The sequence below is a fragment of the Nannobrachium achirus genome, assembly GCF_963921795.1.
Source record: "Nannobrachium achirus genome assembly, chromosome: 19".
Taxonomy (NCBI): domain Eukaryota; kingdom Metazoa; phylum Chordata; class Actinopteri; order Myctophiformes; family Myctophidae; genus Nannobrachium; species Nannobrachium achirus.
Genome location: NC_137826.1, coordinates 28,499,007 through 28,525,252, shown reverse-complemented (window position 1 = coordinate 28,525,252; position 26,246 = coordinate 28,499,007). Strand labels below are relative to the sequence as shown.

The following is a 26,246-nucleotide window of genomic DNA, read 5'->3' as shown; positions in this document are numbered from 1 at the left end:
TCCAGTGTCCGGGACACTTTGACATTTCGCTGGTCAATCTCTCTGTCCCTGGAGTGGGGCAGATTCTCGTCTCGTGCATTAGTTATCAGATCAAAACAAAATAACCTTGTCACTTGTAACACTGAAGTTGGTGTTTTAAATATAATAGATATTAAAATGTTTTTAACCCATCAGATACCCTCTGCATAGTACTGTGTTCTATCTGTCATTCAATGTTATAGGCCTATGAGTTTTTTTTAAAGGTTTCCTATGTAAATAAGCCATAAGGCTTTCTTGGATCTCCTTTTAGTTGACCTTACCAGTGAACTGTACTGTCATGAAAGTGATGAAACTGTACCTTTTCCTATCCAAACTTCTAATAAAGTCTTCAATCAATCAACATATAGGTCTACTAACCATACCAACTAAACTCATAAGCCATATCGGCTAATATTTTTAAACCGCAAGGAATGAAAATAAACCTCCACAACATAACAGATACAGTACGATCATGTGACCAGACTGCCCAGTGGGCAGTGGGTATATAAACACTGGATGACGTCAGGTGTTGTTTACTTGCTCGCGAAGATCAGTGTGGTAAACTGCTATAATTCCTGATCATGGCAACAGATATCGAAAGACTGGCTTCTTTCGAAGAAGCACATTATGATCAATATGAATATTACAATCTAGATGAATACCCCTGTCACGACCGTGGGAAAGGGAGGACAAAGAGAGAAATAGGACTGAACACCAATCGCCATTCCCCCGCTGGGCACGAGAGAAAAATAGCAGAGAAACTTCAGAACAGCGAAATGAAACGTAAAAGAACGAAGAGTTCATCAGCTTGATTGAAAGACTTCCTGGTGCAGGTACGATTAAAAATGTGTGAAACGGTGTTCATTAAATTGTTAATTAATTGAATGTTGTTAAGTTGATGAGCAACGGGACCATGCAAAAGAAAAACAATTGCATCTCGCGTCAACATTTGGTAGGCCTGCCGCTGCTATGTTTGGCAATCCTGCATTCGGTGATTATTGTTAATTTGCTGTTAAACGTCAAACAAGATAATTGATTAATGTATGATTCTAGAATAAGATCTAAACAAGTGCCCGCCTCCACAATAAATGTTCATCTTGTTAACTTCCGGGCTACCAGATTACATTTCACATTTCATTTGGATTCATGCATGCACATCATCACATTTTTTGCTTATTATATTATATTTACGTTGTGATATTGTCACACTAAAAGATGAAAAGAAAATAGCCTAATCCATTGCTGTGTCCAAATGATCAAATTTACAAGATGCTGTGGGAAACTATATTTTATTTTTATTTTGGTTGTTTCGTAGACGCCAAATGGAACTAACAAGTATCTACAATATCCCTCTGCATCGTTGTTGTTTTGGAACAACTTATAGCATACCTCAATCGTGCAAATAGGCCCACAAATCTGCAAGGTCACCTGTTTTTGCTGAAAGTTATGGTAGTAAATGGACAGGTGTGTGCAAATATGTCAAGTAACTGATGTTGGCAACATAAACCTACAGAGTTGGGGTATGATTAGATTATTTTTTAATGAATTTAGTACAAAAGGACCCCACTGTAAACGGCCAAAATCCATTGGAGCTTTATTGTGGTTTAAATCCTAGTTACTAGACCTTGTATCTGACTTCTAATAAAGTATTCAATCAATCAATGGTCATAAGTATTGCACTTTCATTTCCCTAGACCCTGACCAGTTGGAGATCCACAGTTGACCATGGCCAAATACCTTTCCTGACCCAGCAGAGCAAACAGAGTGCTGCCTGGAACATGCCCAGACAAGATAGCGCTCTAGAAGACTATTCCACATTTTGCCCCTGTAACAAGATCTGCTGCTCTCGTGTTACAGCTGTGCAAGAATATTTATGTGTTGACTTGATATAGGTCAGTCAGTGTTGTGTACTCAGCATTTAGTCATTTTTGTGAATGAAAGAAATTGTATATGTTGAGTAGATATCCTTTTATGTTGTAATAAAGAGAAACGTGTGAACAAGGTGACTGGTTCATTAAATTTCCATTTATTGTACCTTCAAAATCTGATGATGAATGTTATATTATATTTATGTTCTATATAATTTGCCTACAATGTTAGCAATCTTTCAATATAATCTTCTACAGTCTATGATTATAATTAAAGAATATTTTATTTTGAAGGCAGTATACCTGACCCGGAAGTATTACAGCATTTCCGGTTATTTCCACATGTTTACCATAGATGTTTACAACCAGCCAGAGCAACCAGCTAAGCGTTTCACAGAACAGTTGTGTCGTATAAATTCTCATTAATCTATTGCCATAATGCAGATCTGCAATGTTTGTAGTGAACAGACACCCAAATACAGATGTCCCACCTGCAAAATACGATAGTAAGTAACAGTGTTTCACTTTTAGCAACGTTAACCTGGCTTCTGTTAGCAAGAAGCTAAAGCTTAGACTTTTGTACATTGTATTTACTTTACTGCCTTTTTGTTAACAAAGTTGTCTCGTCTGGCTACGCGAGACTAACAAAGTTTCAGATCATTTACAGGCTACGTCCCCGAAATAGTGTTACATGTGAATTGAATACGTTTTTGTTACTTTGTTACCTGAATCGCAGCTTATGTTTTGTCTTCAAGCGTCACGTGTTACTCAGTCAAAACATTGCTCAAAAAGATCACCAGCAGACAGTCACAACTGAAAACTCCTGTGATATTCTGTAATAGGGTGTCACAATTCCCTTCTACTGTTACTACCTACTGTATCACAAACTGCACTCTTGCATTTGATATTTACATTTATTTAATTATCACTCTTTGTGAGTGTTATAAAGTTACTTGAGCTATTTGTTTCCCCTTGCAGCTGTTCAGTGGTCTGCTACAAAACACATAAAGGTAAACATGTTATTTCATCACAAAGTATAACACAAAATAGAGCCACTGTTATTTGGTATTAACTACTGCCAATGTATCATGATTTACATACTATTCATTTTTCTTACGTACAGATACTTGCCTGCCTCTCATACAGCCATCACCTATTACTGTTGATAAGACAGTAACCCTGCCAGGTATAGTATTATGGATAAACTCTGTGACACAACCTATTGAAGTGGCATTTGTGTGGCCAAAGGTTTATTCAACAAATATTTGATAGTGTACAAAATCATCAAATTAAAGGATTAGTTGACCCCCAAAATGACCCTTCTTTTCCCCTTATTGCTTACTCACGCCATGGAGACTTCAGTTCACTAATATGTTTTGTTTTTTGTCGCATTCCTAAGACAATAATTTGATTACAATAAATGTACTCCCATTGATTTCGGATGGGGACCCAGCCGACCCACAATCATTTGGGTCATTTTGGGGGTGAACTACTCCTTTAATACATGCAGTCTTATGAGACATCTGATCCTGCAAATATACTGTATAAAGCCTACTGTAACTGATTATCTCTATTGTTAAATTTGCAGTAGTTTAATAAAGTAATTTAAAAGTTAATTTCATGTTGGCATGTTGATGCCTATGGGAGCATAGGTTGCCATGTGGCATGTGATAGGGGAGCATGTGAGGGTGCCTAGTTAAGCGTTGTTTTTTTACCAAAATATTTTTATTTCATTTATTTAACCATTTACTTGCTAGAGGTTGCATTGATGGGTTTTTTAATGGGGTAATTGGAAAAGATTCTTAGACTTATATCTATTACCATACATATTTGTAACTAATGAAGTATATACACACATTCATGTTTTACGAGGTCTATATTGTGTAGCTTCTTTGGCATCTACATTTGCTACCGAATAGTACATTTTCTTCTAAATTCTAACTTTTGCTTAGCTTTTACATCCCAAAAGTCTGCATGGCCATGAAAGGGCAAGGGAGGACTTTGTCCTGTGGGGGAAATTCAGTTTCCTCCAGTTGGCTGCTCAGATGGTTATGATTAGCAGTTAGAGGTCAAGTGTCATGCTCAGAGACACTTTGATAATTGATACAGACTGGGGTGCACACCGGTGACCTGATGGTCTCTCCCATAGTCTCACTAATCCTGTAAATATGATATATTGTCCTTTCTTTAGCAGAACCCTGGCATGTGGAGGATCTCTTGGATGAAGATCATTACACAGACAGAGTACCATTAGAGGTTCTTCAGCGATTAGGTACAACTCAGACAATGCAATGTATACTGAAACATTGTTTAGGAGCAAACAATTATCACTACACACTTTACCTAATTAGTGAACAATGAACAATTGTTTTGGATAGTGAGTTGTTTCTGTCTCTCTACAGGGGAATCACAAGAGTTGAGAGATCTTCTTCTTAACCCGCATCTCAGACAGTTAATGCGCTCCATTGACACAGCTGAGAACAAGGATGATGCAATGAAGGCAGCCATGCAGGAGCCTCTGTTTGTGGAGCTTTCAGATCAGTGTTTGCAAATAGTTGAGAATAAATGATGTGATTTGAGCTATGTTTTTTTCTAACATGTTTTTTTAAACTGTTATTTTTGATAGACCACTCAAATATGCCATTTAATTGTTTTTGTTAAAAAAAAAAAAGAAAACTTTATTTACAAGTGTAAATCCACATTAATCTGTATGTGCTTTAATACTTACCGGGTGGCTCAGCCAGTTAGTGCACAGACTGCAAGGACATGAGTTCACTTCACACCTCGTCTCATGTCTTTGCTCTTCCCTTGGTTTCCTGTCCGTTTACAATAAAAAATAAAACGTATTTCTGTGTATCATTCAGTCCTCACTAAAGCGCACTGTATGACAGTATCAGTTATGTCTATACTTTCTCTGACGGTGGAGAACTTGTAGATTTTAACCCAGGGGTCTTCAACGTTTTCAGGCCAAGGACCCCTTAGCTGAGAGAGAGATGAAGCAGGGACCCCCACTACATATTGTATAAAATTGTGTTGGAGATTAAAAATGTGCATAGATTTCTTAGAAAGCTTAGACTTGTTTGATAGCACTGTCATGTTGGAGTAGTGTATTTTCAGACATTTAACCACTTGAACCCGTCAAATACTTAGTCTGCTCTTTTCCCTCTTTGCCAAAAACAGACCATCTTATTCTACAAGCTTGTAAGCCACATTGTAACCCTCTGTTGAAGAGCCCTGTTTTAACCCATTTAGACCTAAGGCCGATTTAAAAAAACATCTTTTAAATCCTAACCCAAGTTTTCTGAAAAACTAAAATAATTAATGTTGTGTACAGTACATACTGTAGAAACCTTTAAAATGACACTCTTTTTTAAGGTATAAGAACAGTCTTACTATCCACTGCCTGCCTTTGAGACAGTAAGACATGATTGGTTCTGTCATACTTGACTGATCCATGGAGAAATTTGACAAAATGCGTATAGAAAATAAACAACCTTTGATCGGTCATAGGTGCAAAACATTGACATGTAATTGCACAGTATTTATTTATTACAATAAACAGTAAATTAAAAGGTAATAAAAACAAATACTGGTCAGTCACTCAAACTGAATATTTCAATGCTTTGGCATAGAGATTTAAAAAAAAAAAAAAAAGAAAAACCCTTTCAGATCCTGAAACTTATAAAGTAAAACTAATGTAGTGGTAAATGCAATATTACAAGCAATCAACAGCAGTTACAACAAACTCCATTTGTCAAATGCAAAGGTACAAGAACAGATGTGTGTATAATAATAGTATAATTGTACAACAATATTTTACTGTTAATTTGACCAACTCTCCTTCAGCTGAAACAGCAGAGTGGCAAGACTAGTGAAGATGTAATTTAGAGACATCTTTGAGCTAGAACTCCTACCTAGGACACAGTAGCTGTGGGGTTTTACTGAAAAAAACCCAATTTTGGATGGAATTCAAACAAAAATGCTACAACCACAAGTCACGTCAATGGGCCAACTCCAAAAATGTTGAACTGATGACACAAATATTTGTCTTAATACCCTGAATTCCAGCTTTCCATATTTCGGAGATGCTGAATAAATCAACTGGAATAGAACAGTATAAAGCCAGTTTTAGGGTGGATTTTCCCTTTAGCATTAATAGAAGCTGCTCCCTCTACAAATAAACATTGTGTACAACCAAAACAGTGTAGTGATAACAAAACTGCATCATATTGTACTACCATTACTTTGAACTACAGTTGAAAAAAGCCCAAGATTTGGTCGGTCATTAATATTGATACAGTATTATGTCCATAACATGGTTAAATATATTTACCTGTCGAACATTAAAATAATAAAAATGCTCCAAAATAAAACACTTAAAGAGAGCAGCTATCTGGCTACTTTCCTCCAGTTTTACATCAACACTGTCAACTAAGTATGCAGTAATGAATGTTGCGTATCAGTATACATACATATTTTATGTGCAAAGTTTGGGCGTTATCTTTGTGCAGTGCTTGCTTTATGCATTAATTTCTACTGGTGGTCATATTGGAAATTAATTCTAATGTTTTCTGCAGCATTCAGATTAAGCATGTCAGATATTTAGAAATGTATGCTTTTCACACAGAAAACCCCAATACATCAATCAAAGCAGTCAAATAAATACACAAATAAACAAATCCAGACTTGGACAAAGGCACTTGTCAAACAACAATCATATTTCCCCAAAAAGCAACTATAAGAAAATACATGCACATTATTACATTTTTAAAGGTGCTAAGATTGTGACATATGGCAGGAGCTGTTTTACTTATTAACTCTCAAAGGCAAATACCTTTTTATTCTATGGGATAAATTACTTTATTCACCCATTTGATTTTTTTCCAGCAACTGAACCACCTTTTCCTGGATTTTATTTAGTCCTCCTAAAGAGTGTTTTGTTTTTGTTTTAAACGCAAATTGCTTTAAAGTAATGTATTTAAGTGTATTTAATAGAATTTACTGAGCATTCAAGTTCAAATTTTTGCACCTTTGATGCTGAGGCTACAACAAATGTTAGCAAATGCATTTAGGGTGGAAATTACTGTTATTTTCTATGCTCTTCCATGACCTAGAACATCATAACAGAAGGGTGTGAGTGTGCTCCAGTGGAACATGGTGAGTCATGCTTTTAACCATATTCCAGTCCCACACACTGTACATAGTATTCTGTATAAATATAGGGTCTATAGCAGCAAATGAATCATGTCAAAGGTTTGTGAAAATTAACAAATTGATGTTGTGGGACTGTTTTGGAAATGTTGCTGTGCTTAAAAAAAAGGTTGTTTTGGTATCATCATCATTTTTTTTTTACAAACATTTCATTTCAGCCACAGACTGTCACAGACATCAAAATGTGCAACAAAAACATAACTATATAGAAATCAGATATGGTAGTGTTAAATGTCAAGTCTGTTCCCTCCATTTAAATCAGTGTTTATACTGTATGGAGTATGGGCTTTCTTTACCTCCATTGCTCAAGCAACACAGGCATTGGCCTTCGTCTGTGCCCAGGACATCTTTGCAGTGTCTTGTGTTTACAAGGATTTCTCTAGAAGGATCTCGTTGAATCCTGTCAGTCCCTCACCCATCCGGTCTGGCTGAATGTCAGCATAGAGCAGTGGCGATCTCTGATAGTGGAGCTTCACAGATCCCTGGTAAGACAAGAGGGAAAGATCAAGAGAACTACCCATAACAGTCATCCAACAAGAATAATGAAAAGCAAAGGCTTAACCTGCTTTTCACAAAGGTTTTGTGCATGTGTGCTCACCTTGGGTTGAGCCCTAATGGAGGCCAGACCATGCTTATACTGGTTAGTCTCCACCTTGTACTCCCTCATGCTGAGGTAGGCCAATATTGACAGCATCTTTTGGAAGCCTGTGGCTGTCAGAGACACAGTGTTGGAAGGAGCTGAGGCCAGAACGAGGCCCATTGGCCAGCTTCGCACCGTGATGGGCTCTGAAATGCTGGAGAGCTGCACCAAGCCGCTTTCCCTGAGTTCAGGGTTTATTACTGGCTCATCTTCGGCCAGCAGGTCTTTGGCATCATCCAGCTCTGCCTCGGCCAACACATCCATCCTTGTCTGTCATTTGACAAAAATAACATTCACTATTTGTCCAATATCTTATTTATTCAAATCCAAACAAAACAAACAAGCTTTTTAAAAGGAAACTTAAAAACCCTTTGGTCTTGCTTTTATCTATTTTATCTTATACTTAAAATGTCTTATTTATTGTCCTTTGTTTATTCACAATAACATTTTGGCATACAATTTGCTGATGATGTTCAGCACTTGAAGTTGAAGTTGCATCTGATAAAAACAAAATAGACATGCAACAGAATCCCCCAACGTTTCAATACAAAGACTTGATTGACTGCATATACAGTATGGGGGTGTGAAGCTTTCTTTCCGTTACTTACTCTCCATTTCCTCCAGGTGGTCTGGATGACTGAGGCTGCCCTATTCCACTTCTGGACCTGCTTCCTAACCAGCCATGACCGAACCACTGCAGAGAGCAACACACACTGTACATTCAACCTTCAACAATTGACTTACACAAAGAAAAACACAACACCAGCATATACACTTTAAAAACAAAGCCCTTATGACAACTGCATTCATGTTGGTCACAAGACCCCACAAAAGAAATCAAGTAAAGCGATCGTCCAAAGTCTATAAAACCGAATTTATAATTGACTGGGATGCGTGGTTAAGCTGAGACGGTGTGTAAATAAAGTTGTGTACAAAGCTATTGCACATACATAACCACTTTAAACCTGGCATCCCCATGGTGGACATGTCATAGCCGAAAATCTTTGAAATAATAGTAATAATAATAATGATAATAGCCAATCTACAAGCTGAGATTGAAGATCAGCAGCTGCCATCTGTTGGCCAGACACTGATGGCACAGAGAGCAGACCAATCCACTAAATTACACTGTATATAAACACTGAGCCCACTCAGGCGGACACAGCCTGGCTATTTATTTGGAGTTTCACCTGTTTGGATCAGGGTGGCAGCAAGTCTCTGGGCGTGGCGCCTGCGACATCGGTACCTCCGCCAGCAGCACTGTATGGAGAATGCCCTCTGTGTCAGGATCCCCTTCCTCTGGTCCTCCAGAAGCTCCAACTGTGGGACAAATCACAGTATGTGAGTACTGGGGATGAGATGCATGCACTGCTGATTATAAGTGGGTGAGCAGTGATTCAAGACATTACTATAAAACTAAATACTTACACATGAGATAACAATAGACTTAACAAGAAATGTTCATTATTATTATCAGGATAATGTGGATAATGTGTAGTGGATCAACAAATGGCAGACATTCCTTTTGCATGAAGCAGTGTTAATTTAGTTGACTATGACTACAAATATTTTGATATTTAGTCGACTAAGACTAAACAATTTCAGAGGACTAAAACTAAATGGTAAGTTATTTAAAAGACTGAATCAGAAGAAATTGCCATCACTGGCATGAAGCTACATCCACTTGTTTCAAGTACACTAAGCATAATGTGTGTAAACTGACCATCCTCTGTGTGAGAAAGACTTTAGTTCTTCCACAGTGCACCAATGAGCTGTGTGCCTCACTGTCAAGCTGTTGCGATGAGTCAAGTGACAGGCTTTGTAACGCCACTCTGAGAACATTGTCCACAGCCGAGCGAATGTCCACACCTGAGACGAGCACAGAATAGGGCAACCAGGAGTTAGACGAGGTTAATTAATCAATCTTTCTAATCGTCATTCAGAAGACTAGATGTGAGCATGGTTTTGTGGGAGTCTGTGTCAGTTAATCAAGCACAAGCAGTTCAGACAGGGGCTTCAGCTATTAGAGATGGTAGAAAGCCAACAGAAAGAAGACAGTGCAAACAGATCATCAATATCCTGATTGGTGTCAATTGTAAGGTGCTCATTAGCATTACATGTTTTTATTTCCATGCAATACTCATGCAAGAGTAAAGGACAGACAGCATGAAAGACAGTTTTAGTGAGCTGGTTTATTCAACATCAATATAAAAAGGAGCCCAGTAAACAGACAATACTTTCTGATTAAACGACTTGCAAAGAAGCTTTCGGCGGTCAGAAATCCATGCATTACCTTAAAAAGGTTCTAAGGCAGTTGCAAAGTTTGTTAGAAAGGTCCCAAGAAAGAAGAAATTTGAGGATCAAGTCTATTAAGAGAGCTAGTGAAGGAAAAAGAACCCATCAGACCTAAAGAGAGGAAATAAAAATCACCTTTTGTCAAGGAGAAATTATCCACAACCATTACATAAGATGCACAAAACCACACACAGACTATACAGCATACTTAACTTACCACTACTTTGAGCTCCTGGTTTGACAGAAGTTTTAGAAATCATTCCATAACGCTGTACAAATCCTTTGAAAGGAATTCTGTATAGGAAAGCAGAAAAGACTATGATCAATCAAAAGAACTATAGAAATGAAAAACTTGGTCCGAGGACTACAATGAAGTAAAACCACAGATGCATTACCTTATTGGAAAGCCTGCTGCACTAATATGTATGGTCTCCACTATTCCACAGGCCTCTAACTGCATGATAACCTGACATCAGATAAGGGTCACAAATTAGTTTTCCCCCCCTCTTCTGTCGTGCAAAACACATTTTGTCTAGGCAAAATATCTACCTCTTCCTTTTTGAAGGTCAGCGGCGTGCAGTGTGGGTTAGGTTTGATACAGCGAGTGTAATGGGGCGTTGTGCTATGAAGAATCTTCATCAGGCTCTCCAGAGAGTTCTACAGTCAAACATAAACCATGGCTATTCTAGTTAAGAAAATACAAACATTTAAATTGACAAAACATTTTAGTTGAGTGAAATAAAAATTAAAACGCGAATGTACATTCTTACCCTGAACTTTGAGACCACAGTGACCACCTTACTGAGTCCTCTGCTGGCTGGACAGTCTGCCTCACTGTCAGCGAAGACCAGATGAAGCAGAGGGTTCATTTAGCTCTGGTGGCACTGGGTCCTAGGAAAAAGAATCCAGTGTGCAGTAGAATGAATGGGTAGAGAACGGTCACCATAGAACAGGGGTTTTCAAAGTGGGTGACGGGGCACCCTGGGGTGCCGCGACGGCAGTCCAGGGGTGCCGCGAGATCATTTGATAATATGTGGAATCTATTTGGACACTTGAAAAAATATTTAGTATCATTTTAAACTTGAAGTACTAAGTTATTTTCAGTCAGTTCTAACCAAAATGGGATAATAGCCACAACGTTTTCCTCGCAACATAATCACTAAAATATCGTCACTGTCGGGCAGAAACCTCGTATTTCCAAGTTTCAAATGTGTACGTCTTTTGCTAAAGCAAAGCCCTGCTTCATCATACAAGACTGTCGCACAAAACTAGTGAAAACAGCCGATCTACAAGTACACAACGCCTCGTGATGCGAGGCGTTGTGTGCTTGTAGATCTGCTGTTTTCACTAGTTTAGTTAATTTTATAGATGATAAATACAAAACGAACGGTTAAGGTTTCACCCGACAACGACGATATGCTATAAATATAAGGTGCTGTGAGTGAAAATTATAATGTAGGGGTGCCTCGGATTAAAACAAATATTCATGGGGTGCCCTGAGACAAAAACGTTTGGGAACCCCTGCCATAGAATACATCAGTGGTTCTCAACCTGTGGGTCGGGACCCCCAGAGGGGGGTTGTGAGCATGTAGATCGGCTATTTTCACAATAGAACTGTGTTATACAAAATGTAATGCCTCCACGCTTAGTGCTCGTCAGGGTGGGGAGGTCCCCAGTTCAAATATGATTATTTTGGGGGTCGCGGCCTGAAAAGGTTGAGAACTACTGGAATAGATCATCAGCAGTGTTATTCTTATATGATGAGTGATTTTCCCATTTACCTTGTTTTTCTCCATCATGCCTTCTATTTGGTAGCTGACTTTACCAGCGTAGTGGGCCACAATGAAGTGTGGCACCGTACTCAGCTTATCCCAGCTTATGTTTGCATTCTCAGAGAGTTCATTCTCTAGTCTGACACTCAACTTCTGAGGATCAGCGGCTCGATTAAGACGACACTCCTGGGTGGGGAGAAAAGCATCATGCCCATTTATTATTGCTAGATTGTTGTTTATTATGATTGTAGATTGATCCATGCATAAGTCCTGAATTTGAAGAACAGACCTCGTTGAGAAGAGAAAAAACACTGGATGGGCTGCCTTCTATCAGTTCCAAACAACCGTGGTTGTCCTGGTATTTGACAAAGGACCACTCCAAGCCCTCCAACACATACTCTTCCTGAGAGGAACAAATACCAAAACAAATCATGACAAAAAAAACATTTTTATTATACTGTAGGATGCCACTCTTGCTCAGTCTCTAGAGTATCTGCAGAGTGCTTTTGATGTCACGGAATCACAGTTTCATAGCTTGAAACTTATGCTGAATGGCAAAGTCTAAAATTATATTGTTCTCCAATCCAATTCAAAAGGGGCTTCTTCCTCTGACATTAGAACCTTGACGGGCAGACAAATTGAAGTAGTCTCACACAGAACAAGGCATTTTAATTGATGAATTTTAAATTCAAATGTCAAATAGAAAACTTGGTAAAGAAGCTCAAACTACACATTTATTTTAGAAATAGATCATGCCTTTCCTTTGTTGCCAAGAAAGAACTGGTGGAGGATACCTTCCTTTCATTATTGGACTATGGTGATCTGATTTACATGCATGTCACTGCCAAATGCTTGCGCAGGTTAGATACTGTGTATCCCAACCAATGTTGATGCTGACAGTCACCATGAAAAACATAACGAGCAGGTAACACTGATAGCAGAATAAGAACCTCTCGAACTAAGTTATGCACAGACTTCCAGCTATTTCTTAAGGCAGGAATCTGAAACAGAAACATTATTCAAAGCTATCAAAACTACCTGTTGAGCTCTGAGATAGTGGGCGACAAAGTGCTGCTGGAGTTTCTCATTGGCGTAGTTGATGCATAGCTGCTCAAGGTTATTGATCTGAAAGCACTCAAACCCGTAGACATCTAGGAGACCTGGAGGTCAGAGAGGATGATGTGAGCTTGATTACATTGATTTTATTGATTAAAAAACAAATATTTTTGATCAACAAGAGAAAGGTTTTTCACCTATAAAATTGCACCAAGTGGAGTTGTCTGCACAAATGCTGTTGTTGATAAACGTAACCAACCATTCAAACAGTCTGTCAAAAAAATGTAAGAGATGTTATTAGTTGTCGTTTCAAACAGTAATTAAATGGCACCGTGCTTTTGGCTGTGTAATGTACAGAAGGCAGTACAATGTTTTTATATTTTAACAGATACCACAAAATCTTTGATCATAATAGAGGCTGGGCCAAAGTCCAAACATAAACTCCTGCATAATTTTCAAACAACACAATCATTGTCCGGTTGATAGATATGGATAATTAATAATTTGTTTTCACTCACAGGGCGTAGATGACCTTGGCCAGACAGTCTCTCCGAACACCACATTCTGACTGGGAGCAGGGCTTCAGGACATTGTGTTTCCCTGCCTTCAACACCCGCACTCTCAGACACGTCTGCAACTGGTCTGCAGGAATACACAACAGACCAGCAGCCTGATCCAAGAACTCTACCAAAGGCAAGAAGAACAGCATGTTGTTAATCAAGTTTGCTAGTAATGGATGTAATGTACAATTGTCTTTATGGCAACTACTCCCTAGCCCAGACACTGTGTATTCTGTGTATTGTCACTGCTGTTGTACCCTACTGGCTCACCTGCCAGTGAGGAGTAGGGGTGGGCGATATGGAAAAATACAATATCACGATATTTTCCCAAGCTGTATCACGATACACAATATTATCACGATTCTTTTTCACACTGGTTTTTATGGTTATTTTTCAAGTTACTTGACAAAAACTAGAATCTCTGAGTTCCTTTTGGGAGGTCTAAATTGAACTTTACAAGTATGTAACTCTGACAGTATACAAATGAAACCAAATGTTCATTTGAAAACTGTCAGAGTTAAGTGGAGACCTTGACATTTTAAAGTTTGAGAACTACTGATTTAGACAAAAATGCAGGTTTAAATTCTGCAATGAATCTCTGTATTAACGATTAAACAGGATTTCTTACAAGGCTCCCTCAATTGTATCAGGATATATACGATATCTCTAAAAAGGCATATCGTGGAGACATTGTATCGTCTCAACGATAATTATCACCGTATCGCCCATCCCTAGTGAGGAGCCCCACCGGGAGATCGTAGAGCCTGAGCCGCCCCCAGCCCATAGGAGTATGTACAGTAACAGGTATTACTAGGTATTTAAACAGGTCCCTAATCCGGTGCAGGTGCTGCCAGTGGCAAACAGTTTTTGACTGTGATTCATGAATGGTGGTCTGTATCCTGTTCGTTTGGCTGTTTATTTATTTACTGTATGTATTTATTCTGCTGTATGCCGAGGTGACAGATAGGCTACAGAGAATAAATATTGTTTGTTTATGAACTCAACTAACACTTTTAGACATCGGTTATTGAGCACATATCATTCTGAACTTCCTCTGCAACCAGTAGTACCTAAAGTATAGGATTAAATAAATGTTTTATATATTGGCAGAAATGTCCACTGTGATCTTTTTTTGGTGGCTTTATTGACCAAGGGGGGTCCAGTAGACTGACAGGAAATGGGGAGAGAGATGGGGAGTGACATGCGGTAAACATCGTCCGGATCGGGAATCGAACCGGCGACGCCGTGGCAACCATGCCTATGTGGCGGTGCCTATGTGGTATACGCCTTGACCAGTAGGCCATCGGACGCCCCCCACTGTGTTCTTATTTGTTCGTGCTAAAAGTGTGATTATGAGACCTGTTTCACCATGTAACGAGTCAAAGTACTTCAGGTTCCTCAATCACAGAAGATACAAATGATCAACAATATCTTGTCTTATGTATATCACGACCACACCAGACCTGCCAACCCTGGAATTTTTTTTGAGTACTCATGCGCGGGCACGAAGTGCCCGCGCGGCGCCCGCAGCGCCCGCGCAGCGGGCGCGGCGCCGAATTTTTGTTGTTTTCCCGCACAAAACAGCGTATATTTTGGGGGGTTCCATGCACCTTTTTGGGTGGGACCTTTACAGTTATGTTAACAAAATTTCACACCAGAAATGTAGCACATTGCATGTCTTGACTTACACTAATAGGAGGAGGCAAGATGTTAGAACAACCTTTTAAATAAAAATGCCATTTGGTCTGGAGAAAAGGTAGGCTAGTATTACCAGGCAATACAGTAATGTTGCTTTGGCAATATTGTTGACAAATCTTTAATAAAATATACTAACTGCACTTGCTCAGAGTTAGTTAACAATTAGCCCAATAGACTAGCAAAACAGTCTCACCAGTGACTTAATGAATGAACATACATCAACATAATCATGTTATTCAAATAGCAAAATAGCTTTACATTGTCAGGTAGGCTATTTACCTTTAAATATTTACCTGTGTCTTTGTTAAACATTGTTAATTGAGCAGCCTAAATAAAACCACCTTTCTGTGCATGATTTGCATGAAGTTGAAAGTATTCAACTCATGTAGGTTTCTAGTGCATTCATTAATTGATATATAGGCCTACATTGTGTATAGATCAAATACCGTCTAGTCTGTATATTCATTCATAGAGGATACAGGCTACTCATTGTTAACAAACCATTAATGTCTTCATATATTCACAGGTGATAAATAACTTGTTCACCTTTAATGTTTTTGACAATACACATAGTCCCCCTATTAAATTCCTCCATTCATACTCATTTAGAGATAGTGGAACAGGGAGCCCAGTATTTTATTTTCATTCGTTTGGATCTTTACTCTAAAGCCTAATCATGGTCAATGTATGCTACAGTTCATTGTACCTGGTCACAAGTTTTGACATTTCCCGACTTCGCTCACGTGCAACACCGTCGTATGACGAAGTATAACACAGGCTTCATACACAACAAGCTGTCGCGGGGGCGACCGCAGTTTAATAGTATAATATTATTGATTCACTTGATTAAAACCCTAACCGCGTCGCGGAGAGGAGCGACAACACCATAACAACCATTTCATTCTCACCATCGTGGCTGCTGACATGTGAATTCACCTTAGCTGAGTGTTATCTTAATATATTACCTGTTAGTCAGACTACTCGTTGCACGGCAGCATTGTAGGGGCGACACCGATGAATGGCACAACACGGCCATTCTCCGTTTATCTTCTTTATAAATTAATCGTATTAATATCGCCGTTGTACAAACCGGGCGGCGATAGCTATGAGATGAGATGAGTAGCTTCTTATTATAACTCTATGATGAGTACTGTAGCGTAAGTGTACATGCTGCACCGCGCTGAAAACCAAAACACACGCATGGCATCCGGTTCAATTCTTCTTCTGCCGAAAAAAACGAGCATATCTTCTGTTCTAGTGCTCCCCAGCGCCATGCGCCCCATTCACACACCTTTCAAGTGGTGCCTGGGAGGAACTACACGGCAGGTTGCAAAAATCTTTGCCTCGTTTGCTGCTGCAGAATGTGTTGTTATACCACGCCGCGGGCCGCGCCCATTCCCCGAAATTGCGTAGCAATGAGGGGAAATATCGTACCTGCGTACAGAGCCTTAAAATGCGTGCTTAGTACGCAAAATGCGTACGGGTTGGCAGGTCTGCCACACAACTATGAAGTAATTATGAGAAAAATGTAAGCTCTCTGCTTTATTAGCAACCCTTTAACTTTATTTAGCCTTAAAGCTAAAGCTCCAAACAGCCCAAAACAAACTAATTAGGGTTGTGCTTGGTCTCCCCCCTCTGACCCACCTTACCGAGCATCACCACGAAAGCGTGGGGTGGCTCAAAGTAGCTGACAGAGTACAGCATCTTGCAATGGGCCTGGTGTACAAGATACACTACACCTCCAAGATTCCCATGTACCTGACAAACTACTTCTTAAAGGTCAAGGATGTTCACGATCATAACACCAGAGGCAGCTCCACTAATCATCATCAGCGTAGATTTAACACTAAACAAGGCACTAACTCGTTCTCCTGCTATACCATCAACATGTGGAACGCCCTTCCACAAGCCCTAAAGGAGAGCAAATCCCTAGCCTCCTTCAAAATTGGTATGAAAAGTCACCTTCAGACAGCAGCTACCCGTGACTTGTAAATAGACTAAGCCCCCATGCTCCCCCCCCCTTTTTCTTTGTATTCTGCCTTTTGTATTTGATGTTATGCTTTTGAAACTGATATTATCCTAGATAAAGTACTATGTTCTATCCGTCTGTCTTTCAATGTTATATGAGATACTTAAAGTGTGGTTCCTGTGGAAATAAGCCTCGGCTTTCTAGGATCTCCTTTTAGTTGACCTTGTACCAGTGATTTGTACTGTCATGAAACTGTACTTTTTTTCTATTGCAAACTTCTAATAAATTCTTCAATCAATCAATCAAAACCCAAACTGGTCTTTTCCTGAGGAAGACCAGTTTGGATCAAAATGTTGTAATAAAGAAGAACGTTTTAACTACTCTATAGTATAGACTATAGAGTTTTCTTGTCATGTACTACCTTTTTTCCAGTACCTGCACAACACCTAATGCAAAATAAATCAGATGGAATAGATACCTTTAGATTCCTCATCTAGGTCACATGGCTGTGATTCGTCCACTGGGGAACAGAAGTTTACATTCCCCAGATGCAAAATCCCTGCTAATATCTGTAACACATCACACCACAGGGAAGTCTTTAGATGCTAGAAAGATAATAATACATAATAAATATGAAGAGATTAACAAGTAAAGATACTGTACCCTAAATATTTGTCCCCGTCTCTCTGCATTGATGCCCAGATTAACCATTGCCTCCAAAGTCTCATCAAAACAATCTTCTGCAAAATATTAAAATGAAGGTAAAGATATTAAGCTATCAAGCACATAATCCAGGTTAAACTGTTCTCGCAACCTGTTCTCGCTTATATTACTTATTGTCTTATACTAGTTGCTTTGCCACAGATAAAACAAATTAACAGATAGTGTAAGAAAAGTCGCATTATTAAAGGGTAGAAATAAAGACAAACCTTCCACAGTTTTCTGAACATTTGGAAGCCACATGAAATGTTGTTCATGTGGCATCTTCCATTCCTTTCTCTGTTCATCCGAGGCCCCATTCATCATCTGGGGAAAAGGGGATAAAAGTAATATATATCAGTGCAATTACCTCAACACATTAGTACGTTATACCACTATGTCACCACTTTTCTGGACAGAAACCTGTATCTAAATAACCTATTTTATACTAGGTCATATGAGTGTCACGCAAACAAAGCCAATCTACAAGCGCTGCCATTGTGACGCATTGTGAGCTTGTAGATCTACTGTTGTCACAATTGACTTTGAAAAGAAAAGAAAAATATGCATATGCACAAAATAGAGACGCCTGGTTGAAAAATTGTATCCTAGGTTATTTTTTTGTTTTAAAAGTAACAGTTTTAGCCAGCATGTACTTACAATATACAATATATAAGTCAGTAAGTAGGTCTGAGTGGCTTATTGTCGATACCGAGAACAAGGGTGTCAATCCCCTTTTCAATACTCTGACTAGACCACTGAGAGCTGGATTGCTAAAGTGTAGCTCACAGTATGTGACTAAATGTCTTAGTTACCCAAGCCGTGCTACTCATATGCTGAGCTGGGAGTGCCCAGGATCTAACCCTGAACAGCGAGTGCTCTACCGACTGAGCTACTTTGACTATACTGTATAATATATACAAACTTTAAAAGGCTTCAGTATGTTTTTAACTTGCCTGGTAGAATATGTGGAAGTTCCTCTCATTAGCTGGTTGGCAGGCCACCCTGGTCTTCTCCAACAAATATGTTTGTACTGATGCCCCCACCAATAATTGAGACCTTCACAACAATGATTCATGTGAATTAACAGACAAATCAGCACGTTCAGAAGAAATTCAGAAGAGGGGATTAGGGGTCAATCATAAGTACCTGTCCAGCTGGAGTTGGATGTATTTTCCAAATCGACTGCTGTTGTGGTTCCTTAGTGTACAGGCATTGCCTACATAGGGGACAATGCTTGAATTGAATTACTGTCCATGGTGCTAATCAGTATTTTCAACAGGGAGAATCAGTGACAAACTGTCTCACCAAAAGCTTCCATGATGGGGTTGGAGTCCAGAACCCTCCTCTCTATTCTATGGACTGTGTCCTGACTCTTCACCACAGAGGAGGAGGAGGCCACGGTGGCATAGTATTTCATCAGACACCGCGATGTCCACGTCTTAGGAAGAAAATGTATCAAATGTTATTATACTAAAATAATAATAAAAATGGTAAATGGTAAATGGTGCATTTATATAGCGCTTTTAATCCAAAGCGCTTTACATAGATTGTGCATTACATTCACCCATTCACTCACACATTCATACACCGGTGGCGGAGGAAGCCATGCAAGGCACCAACCTACTCACCGGAGGCAATTAGGGGTTCAGAGTCTTGCCCAAGGACCCTTCGACATTAACTCAGGGGGAGCCCGGATTCGAACTGGGAACCCTTCGGGATTTATACCCTTCTTGCTCTAATACCAGTTTCTCTACCCCTGAGCTATGCCGCCCCTATAGTAGTCTTGAGTTTATTAATTCATAAGACCAGAAATCAATGGCTTGACCTACTGTATGTCCCTTGTTATAAAACCTTTTCATTTGTTTTCTTCGATTCAACAAATCAAAACATGGAGGGTCACACTCAGAAATAAAAGTCCATATTTTGTATTGTTCCATATGTATTTCAGCTATCCAGCCTTCAGTGTCCACACACACATGGGTAACATTTTCTTTTTAAATTGGCAATATACAAACTTAAAACACGCCACATCAAGATGCATTGTGAGCTTGTAAATCAGCTACTTTCACGTTTACGGGTTTAAAATATGGAACGATTATTAATCGATTTATATTAAATTATCAATTTAGGAAATAGGGATACACAAATAACATTCTACTGTAGAAATTGACAACAGCTACAGCCATCCTATCTTCCACAATTTCCCATTTGTTTTGTCATTTCCTGCTTGATATTTATTGCATGTGGGACACATTGTGTCCATCATTTGAACCAAACAAAAGCAAAGCATTGGGTGTATTTAGGCTACAAGCATGAATGCACAAGAGAGCACATAACGTACATAGCACTTGTTTAGTTATTACAAAGTGGACTAACCTACTGTAAGCAGGCACAGGCCTCACACAATTTTATGCATGGCAATAAAGGAAAAAAGCTGTAGTGTGGGGAGTAGCTCCCCACATTCTGACGCAGACACACCCAAATTAACTTCAGCTAATGGCTACTTTACAAAACCCATGATGGGTGAGCCAATCGTTTCGTGGTTGTGGGGGATTAGAGCACTGAAGTGACCTACTGATGGACTGAACTCTTTTTATCTCACCATTTCTCACTAATACTTTCACACAGAGGGTGCTTCCCTGGGTTCCCACCAATCCCTGTGTATAAACTGGACATTCCCAATTGTATCTCCATCTCATGAGGAGAGGAGACAAGAAGCAGTGCTCTTCCGAGCACAGGTCTCCGCCGGGTCAGGTAGGTTAGTGTGGCCTCCTGGTGGCGATATAATAGGCAAATGTGAAAAGGGTGCCATGTCATCTGTGGCCTGTCATGATTTGGGGCATTTTGTCCCAAAAATGTATTTAGCAAAAATGTAGCTGCTGGTGGCTTTATAACAGACCATTTGTTCCTTGACCTATTGGGAATGTGCATGCAAAATTGCACAGAAATCACAAGCTGCTTTTGATATGAGGCATTTTGTTTAAAACGGACCAATCCTGCAAACTTTGGAAGCCAATGTAATTGATCACATGACTACAGAGATACTGTGTACTGATTTGCGTGATTTTTGGAATAAATCTGAAGGAGTAATATTTAAAAAAATGTTTTAAGCTGGCCCTACACTACCCGATAATCGGGCTATTTAACAGCAGCAGGGGACTGAGAGAAAATAGGTACAGCAGCCGCTGATAGACGCAAGTCTCTGAGCATACATAGGCTATCTGAGTGACAGATCTCTCTCTTTTTTTTTCTCTCCACCTCTCCCTCTGCCTCTCACTCACTCACACACACACACACGCGCGCGCACACACAGACACACTTTTCATAGCGTCCGTCCGTCCATTAGGTTGTATCATGAATGATTGGGATTTAAATTAAAACTCAAAGGTAACGCGATCCAGAAAAAAAACAGAAGAAATAACGCTACCAGCCACTGTCTGCAGTCAGTCACAGGCTGCGACCAGCACATCACATCAGTACACGCCCATCCTGATCTACGGGGGCTCTCCCCTGATCTACAAGCCTACAACGTGGCATGGAGGTTACACAGGTTGATCTTGGAGATCTATATGTTCTGTGTGCGCTACACCGTCATACGACTAATCATAAATCTGGCACCGTGAGAAGGAGCAGCGCTTGACTATAACGCAGGAGAGAGAGGGGATGTCAGAGTTGGATGGACATGAAACGTGTCAAAGTGAACTCATATTATCATCAAAATAGGACACAATTCCATATTGAAGCTTTTTTTTTTTTTTCGTTGCGTGAGGCGGTGTTGTGTGTTGAGTGAGTGGATAACGTAATGTGTTTGTATGTGCGTGACGTGTGCGTGCATGTTGCAAAGCACAGCGCTCAGAACAGCCCCCGTGGCATTTTGTATCAATTATATTATTTATTATTGCTGTGTTCGAGCCTGACTCACCTGTAGCGTGCGGAGCGCCCGACTGTTCAAAACGGCTAGTGTGAGCCCGTTTAGATTATCTGGTCAGATAATCTGAAAAAATGATCCTGTAGTGTTTAATTCTACCCGATTCAGTCGGGCCCGATTATCGTGTAATGTATGGCCGGCTTAACAGTCTCCAGGTGGCGCTATAAAAAGATGTGATTTTTTTTCTCTTCCTTGGCCTCAAGGGAGTGTGCATACAAGGTTTTACACTGATCGGAGGAGTTATTGGTAAAAAGCAAAAACACGAATCGGCCTGTTATAGCGCCACCATGGGGCTCATTTGAAAAATTTGAAGTGGCATTTCTTCCTCTCTCTCCACAGAAAAGGACAGGAAGGACACGCGGACAGACACGCAGGCGGACAGGGGCGAAAACATAGTCTCGGCCATGCCTTTCGGCCTGGCGGAGACAAAGACTGGAAGAGAACAACTGTCAAAAAGTGGAAGTACAAGTACAAGACTATTATGTCCAGCCTACAAGAATTTCAGGTTAGACACGTTTAGCAGTAGTTCTTGACAGTGTTTGCTGGAACTTTTAAGAAGATTGAATCACCAACAGGGGCTATCGTGCTATGCCAGGGCAAACAATTGCAAAATGTGACTAATTTGTCACACTCTGAAGCCCTGTATCACCATAAAAAAAAATTTGAGAGTTAGAATTTTACCTTTCCTGCCCCACTCTCACCACTAACCACCAAAGACTGGTTAACTGGTTCCAGTTGGCCTCGCACATTCCTGTAGGCCTCCTCTGCCACAGTGAAAATATGAGGTTTGAACTCCTTTATGGGAAAAAGGAAAACATTACATACATGTTAAATACTAATAAGATGCCTCAGGGCAACATGCGTCAATTCTTGTACATCTGGCCAGTGATGTATATCGGACCAGTTACCCATATATGGAGACCCCTGGTACCCATATATGGAGATCCATGTACTGTATAAGGAGATATGCTGTGAGAGCCCAAACATGCTTACTCAGTTATTTGTTATGTGAAAGTCTTATGATGTCTATGACATCTGACATCATACCCTTTTATGCATGGAGATCCCTGCCTGTAGAACCAGCCGTTGTGTTATGTGGCCGATGTGGCCTCCATATATTTCCACCTTTCCACGAGCTTCACATGGACAACGATCAGTTTGGGGCGATGATGAGTGCAGGACTGAATATATCAAAACTTCCTTCGGGATGCAGCAGAAGCACAAACGTTTTAACGTTATGGGGCACACAATTGGCAGGTGGTGTGATTAATTACCCCACGCCTATCACAACGCACCTATCAATAGTGTTCCCCATTCGTTTTTGCTTCCCAAACACCCAGATGTTTTCATATGTTCGGTCCAGCAGTCATTTCAGGTCCGGCTCTGTCGCCGACAGAATCTTGTCCGTGTGAAGCTTGTGGAAAAGTGGAGATATTTTACTAAACAACGTTTTCTGCCAGAACCTTCAAAGGAATATGAAAATAGAGGACAATATCTGACTCCAAGTCTGAGGAATTAATTATTAAGCGAGTACAGAAGTAGCGTGCATCTCTTTTATTGCCGCTCAGATTATCTGCTCAACACAAGTGAATGGGACCGATCTATAGCTGTGTATTTGAAACATACAAGAACGTGTCATGTGTAAGATCACAGACATTCTAGGGCTAAATACATCGCAGATACATTGGTGATGTCTGGTGACGTCACCCAGTGGCCAGCAGTTGTAAATACCTGTGGCCGAGGAGCACAGTGGTACTCCCTCATCACATCCAGGGAGTAGAGTTGCGGGATGGGCTGGAAGGGATTGAGTGCCACCAAGGTGCAGCCGGCATGGGTGTAGAACACCTTCACACTGTACCTGGCCTGCAGGCATTTCAGCACTGCCAAACCAAAATACAGGACATGTCCATTGGCAATAGGCATAAACAATAGCAAACAAAGAAACATGAGAAGCAGATATTTTCAAGATTAGGGATGTACAATGTCACAGGGAAATACATCTGAGAAAGTAGGCAGCAGTGAAGACCACTAAAAAGTCCTGCATTTTTCAGTGTTCGTAAAGTGAGCACATCATCATTCAATTATTCAAGCTTTAATAGCTACAAACGGTATTAGATAGATTGTGCCAGCATCACATGTTATCTGGACATAGCTAAAACACACACAAGATTATACAGTGCAAGCTACAGTACACCAAGAGTCAGGACACAGGAGTAACATGTCAATCCCATTAAGTTTACATAGAAATGATCACAAATGGTTATTATTGCAAAGAAATTCTACTAATTTATTGAAGGCGATGTCTCTGCCATCACCTCATTCAGAATGATACTGGTGCATAGCATAATGGAAATATCTCCATTGGATGCAGACAGATTATAAACCTGACTGACATCAGCAATTCTTATATCGGGTTCTGTCAACAATTCTTATATCAGGTTCTGACAACAATTCTTATATCAGGTTCTGTCAACAATTCTTACAGTATATCAGTTAAGTACACTATGCGTTTGCACAAGTCCTGACCTTTATTGTTCCCCTCCCTCTACTGAAATGTCACAGCCTGAGCCTAGTCATTTTTAGGTCATATACATATTATACATTTTATGTAGTATGATGGCAACCAGGATTCACAGTTCAGTCCAATCATGTTGACAACATTTTGCTAACTGATCAGACCACCTTAGCTGCAGGTGCTTCCAGAGAATAATTTCAAAGTAGTTTGACAGTACCGGTTGTTGGAGTCACTGGGTTGACTTTGGTGAGGTCATCATATGTGTGAAGCTGGTCTTCTTCTATGAGGAAGGCCTGGATGTCTTCCTCCAGTGAATCGTTGATGAGAGTCTGTTGACAAGGATGGACTTTCATACAGAATCCATTCATCTACATAGAAAAAGAAAGCAAAGGGAGAGTCCAGCACAAGGGAGGAAAATCAATTGACATTTCAAAGTGTGAACTAGTTCATAGTCTTCATGTATACGTCAACTTTGTAATGTCAGTTTTTGCCATATAAATAATGCTTTATTTCATATTTTGTAATATTGTATTGAGGTGTCTTTTGATAGATTTCATCATACATACATTCTATTTACATCTGACCAAAACGGTGCTTGTAAAAGTGGTAGTTAGCCACAAGGAGATGAATGCCATGTGACTCTGCTCTGTCACTCTCTGTTTGTGGAAATGACTGATTTATCACGTGTGCATCAATGAATTCGATGCACAGTAGGTGTGTGTGTACACCCATTATAACTCTACACCTAGTGACCCAGCACTGAGGGGGGACCCAGGCCAAGTGTGCCATCCCCTAAAAAGAAAAGCCATTGTAAAAAAGGACATGTTTTTTTTAATCGTCGTCATCATATGACATCATCATCATATATATAGTTGTACAGAACTACTTTTCTGATCATTCACAATAATCTTGAAGGTAGTTTTCTACCTCGTGAGGACTGCAAACAGACTTGCTGAACTCAAACGAGTCCACAGTTATGTGTCAAATTCCAAAAGCCCCAGCACATATCTCACAATCTTTCCTGCCCAGACATGGAATTACGTTTTGGTGTGTGATTTAAAAACACATAAGTCAGTAACTTAAAACATATATCATGACGTTGGGTCTGGTGTGGTGACTGGTAGTTCCACTGAGTGTAATTTCAGAAGCTACATTATTAGCAGTTAATGTGGGGAAAAGACATTTACACATTTACATGATGGAGACAGGTCTCTAGTAAAGTTAGCCAAATAATTTATATGCAAAGATTTTTCATGATGTTACCAATCAGGTGTTTTTACTGTCAGGTTAACGCTAAAGAGTAGAAACCCTTTGTGAAAGTTGACGTTATGGCTACGTTACCTCTCTTCCTCCATGTCCACATCCAGCTGTACGTTGGCTTTCCTCAGAATACATGGATTTCAACTTCACAGTTGTCCAATGTTTGTTCTTTATTATAAGCCCTGAATCATACACGGAGGAGGATGTATGAATTCTAAAAAGTAAAAAAAAAATAATAATCCTACAGTAGTAGTTAGCTTGCTGTACGTATGTGCTAGAGCTACATTTTCCTTTGCTGTCATAAATTCCACAAGGACAAACTCATATGGCCTCTGGAGTCTGGTCTGGCCGCCCAACCATAGAGTTGCGCCCAACACACCGCCTACAGGAGCTGATGATTCCCGCCCTCTTCCTGAAGTTGGAACACCACGCCCACTTCCGGCTGAATTCCAGATGGGGAAAATGGATAACGCATGGGCTTTCTATTATGGTATAACATGAAGGGGATCATTGGGGACTTTTAAATAGACTATGATTGTAATAGTATAAATATTTCAAACAATAGATGGCAGTATGCACGGTATGCACCCAGTAATCCACCATTTTAACCCAAAGAAGAAGGCTCCCAGACGAGTCAAGCCTGTAAATGACGTGGATGTCCGTACCTTCTTTTTATATACCTTGCAGAGAAGCCGGATATCTGAGTTGATTTGAAAAGTCTCTCTTGTGTGTCTCGTTTCAGTCAACCATACAG

At 39.9% G+C, this 26,246-nt stretch overlaps 2 protein-coding genes across 3 annotated transcripts; one reads left to right on the top strand and one right to left on the bottom strand.

Moving 5' to 3' along the window:
- The first annotated feature begins 2,251 nt into the window (after window positions 1–2,251).
- Window positions 2,252–4,632, top strand: znhit3 (zinc finger, HIT-type containing 3). Of its 2 annotated transcripts, none has more exons than XM_080748857.1 (5): window positions 2,252–2,392; window positions 2,865–2,896; window positions 3,010–3,072; window positions 4,081–4,158; window positions 4,289–4,632. In XM_080748857.1, exons 1-5 carry the CDS (start codon window positions 2,325–2,327, stop codon window positions 4,453–4,455), a joined length of 408 nt encoding a protein of 135 aa, XP_080604983.1. In that variant the 5' UTR covers window positions 2,252–2,324; the 3' UTR covers window positions 4,456–4,632. The 2 variants fall into 2 exon arrangements, with proteins under 2 accessions (XP_080604983.1, XP_080604982.1); XM_080748856.1 differs by having other exon boundaries at window positions 4,078–4,158.
- An 898-nt stretch (window positions 4,633–5,530) lies between these two features.
- myo19 (myosin XIX) lies at window positions 5,531–25,797 on the bottom strand. Its single transcript, XM_080749097.1, is given in 25 exon segments — window positions 5,531–7,579; window positions 7,696–8,007; window positions 8,346–8,431; window positions 8,928–9,057; window positions 9,461–9,606; window positions 10,250–10,326; window positions 10,428–10,498; window positions 10,582–10,689; window positions 10,803–10,896; window positions 10,898–10,923; window positions 11,814–11,990; window positions 12,094–12,207; window positions 12,843–12,964; window positions 13,058–13,131; window positions 13,379–13,544; window positions 17,566–17,656; window positions 17,751–17,827; window positions 18,017–18,113; window positions 18,743–18,845; window positions 18,936–19,005; window positions 19,095–19,227; window positions 22,399–22,512; window positions 23,449–23,597; window positions 24,450–24,600; window positions 25,574–25,797. Coding segments are annotated over 25 exon segments (2,859 nt in total). The 5' UTR covers window positions 25,628–25,797; the 3' UTR covers window positions 5,531–7,462.
- Window positions 25,798–26,246: the final 449 nt, after the last annotated feature.

Bases quoted from the DNA above. Each gene is read 5' to 3' on its own strand.
- znhit3 (XM_080748856.1), top strand. From the start codon at position 2,325: ATGCAGATCTGCAATGTTTGTAGTGAACAGACACCCAAATACAGATGT. The intron at 2,393-2,864 runs GTAAGTAACAGT...TTCCCCTTGCAG, and splicing joins CCCACCTGCAAAATACGATA to CTGTTCAGTGGTCTGCTACA. The intron at 3,073-4,077 runs GTATAGTATTAT...TCCTTTCTTTAG, and splicing joins TAAGACAGTAACCCTGCCAG to CAGAACCCTGGCATGTGGAG.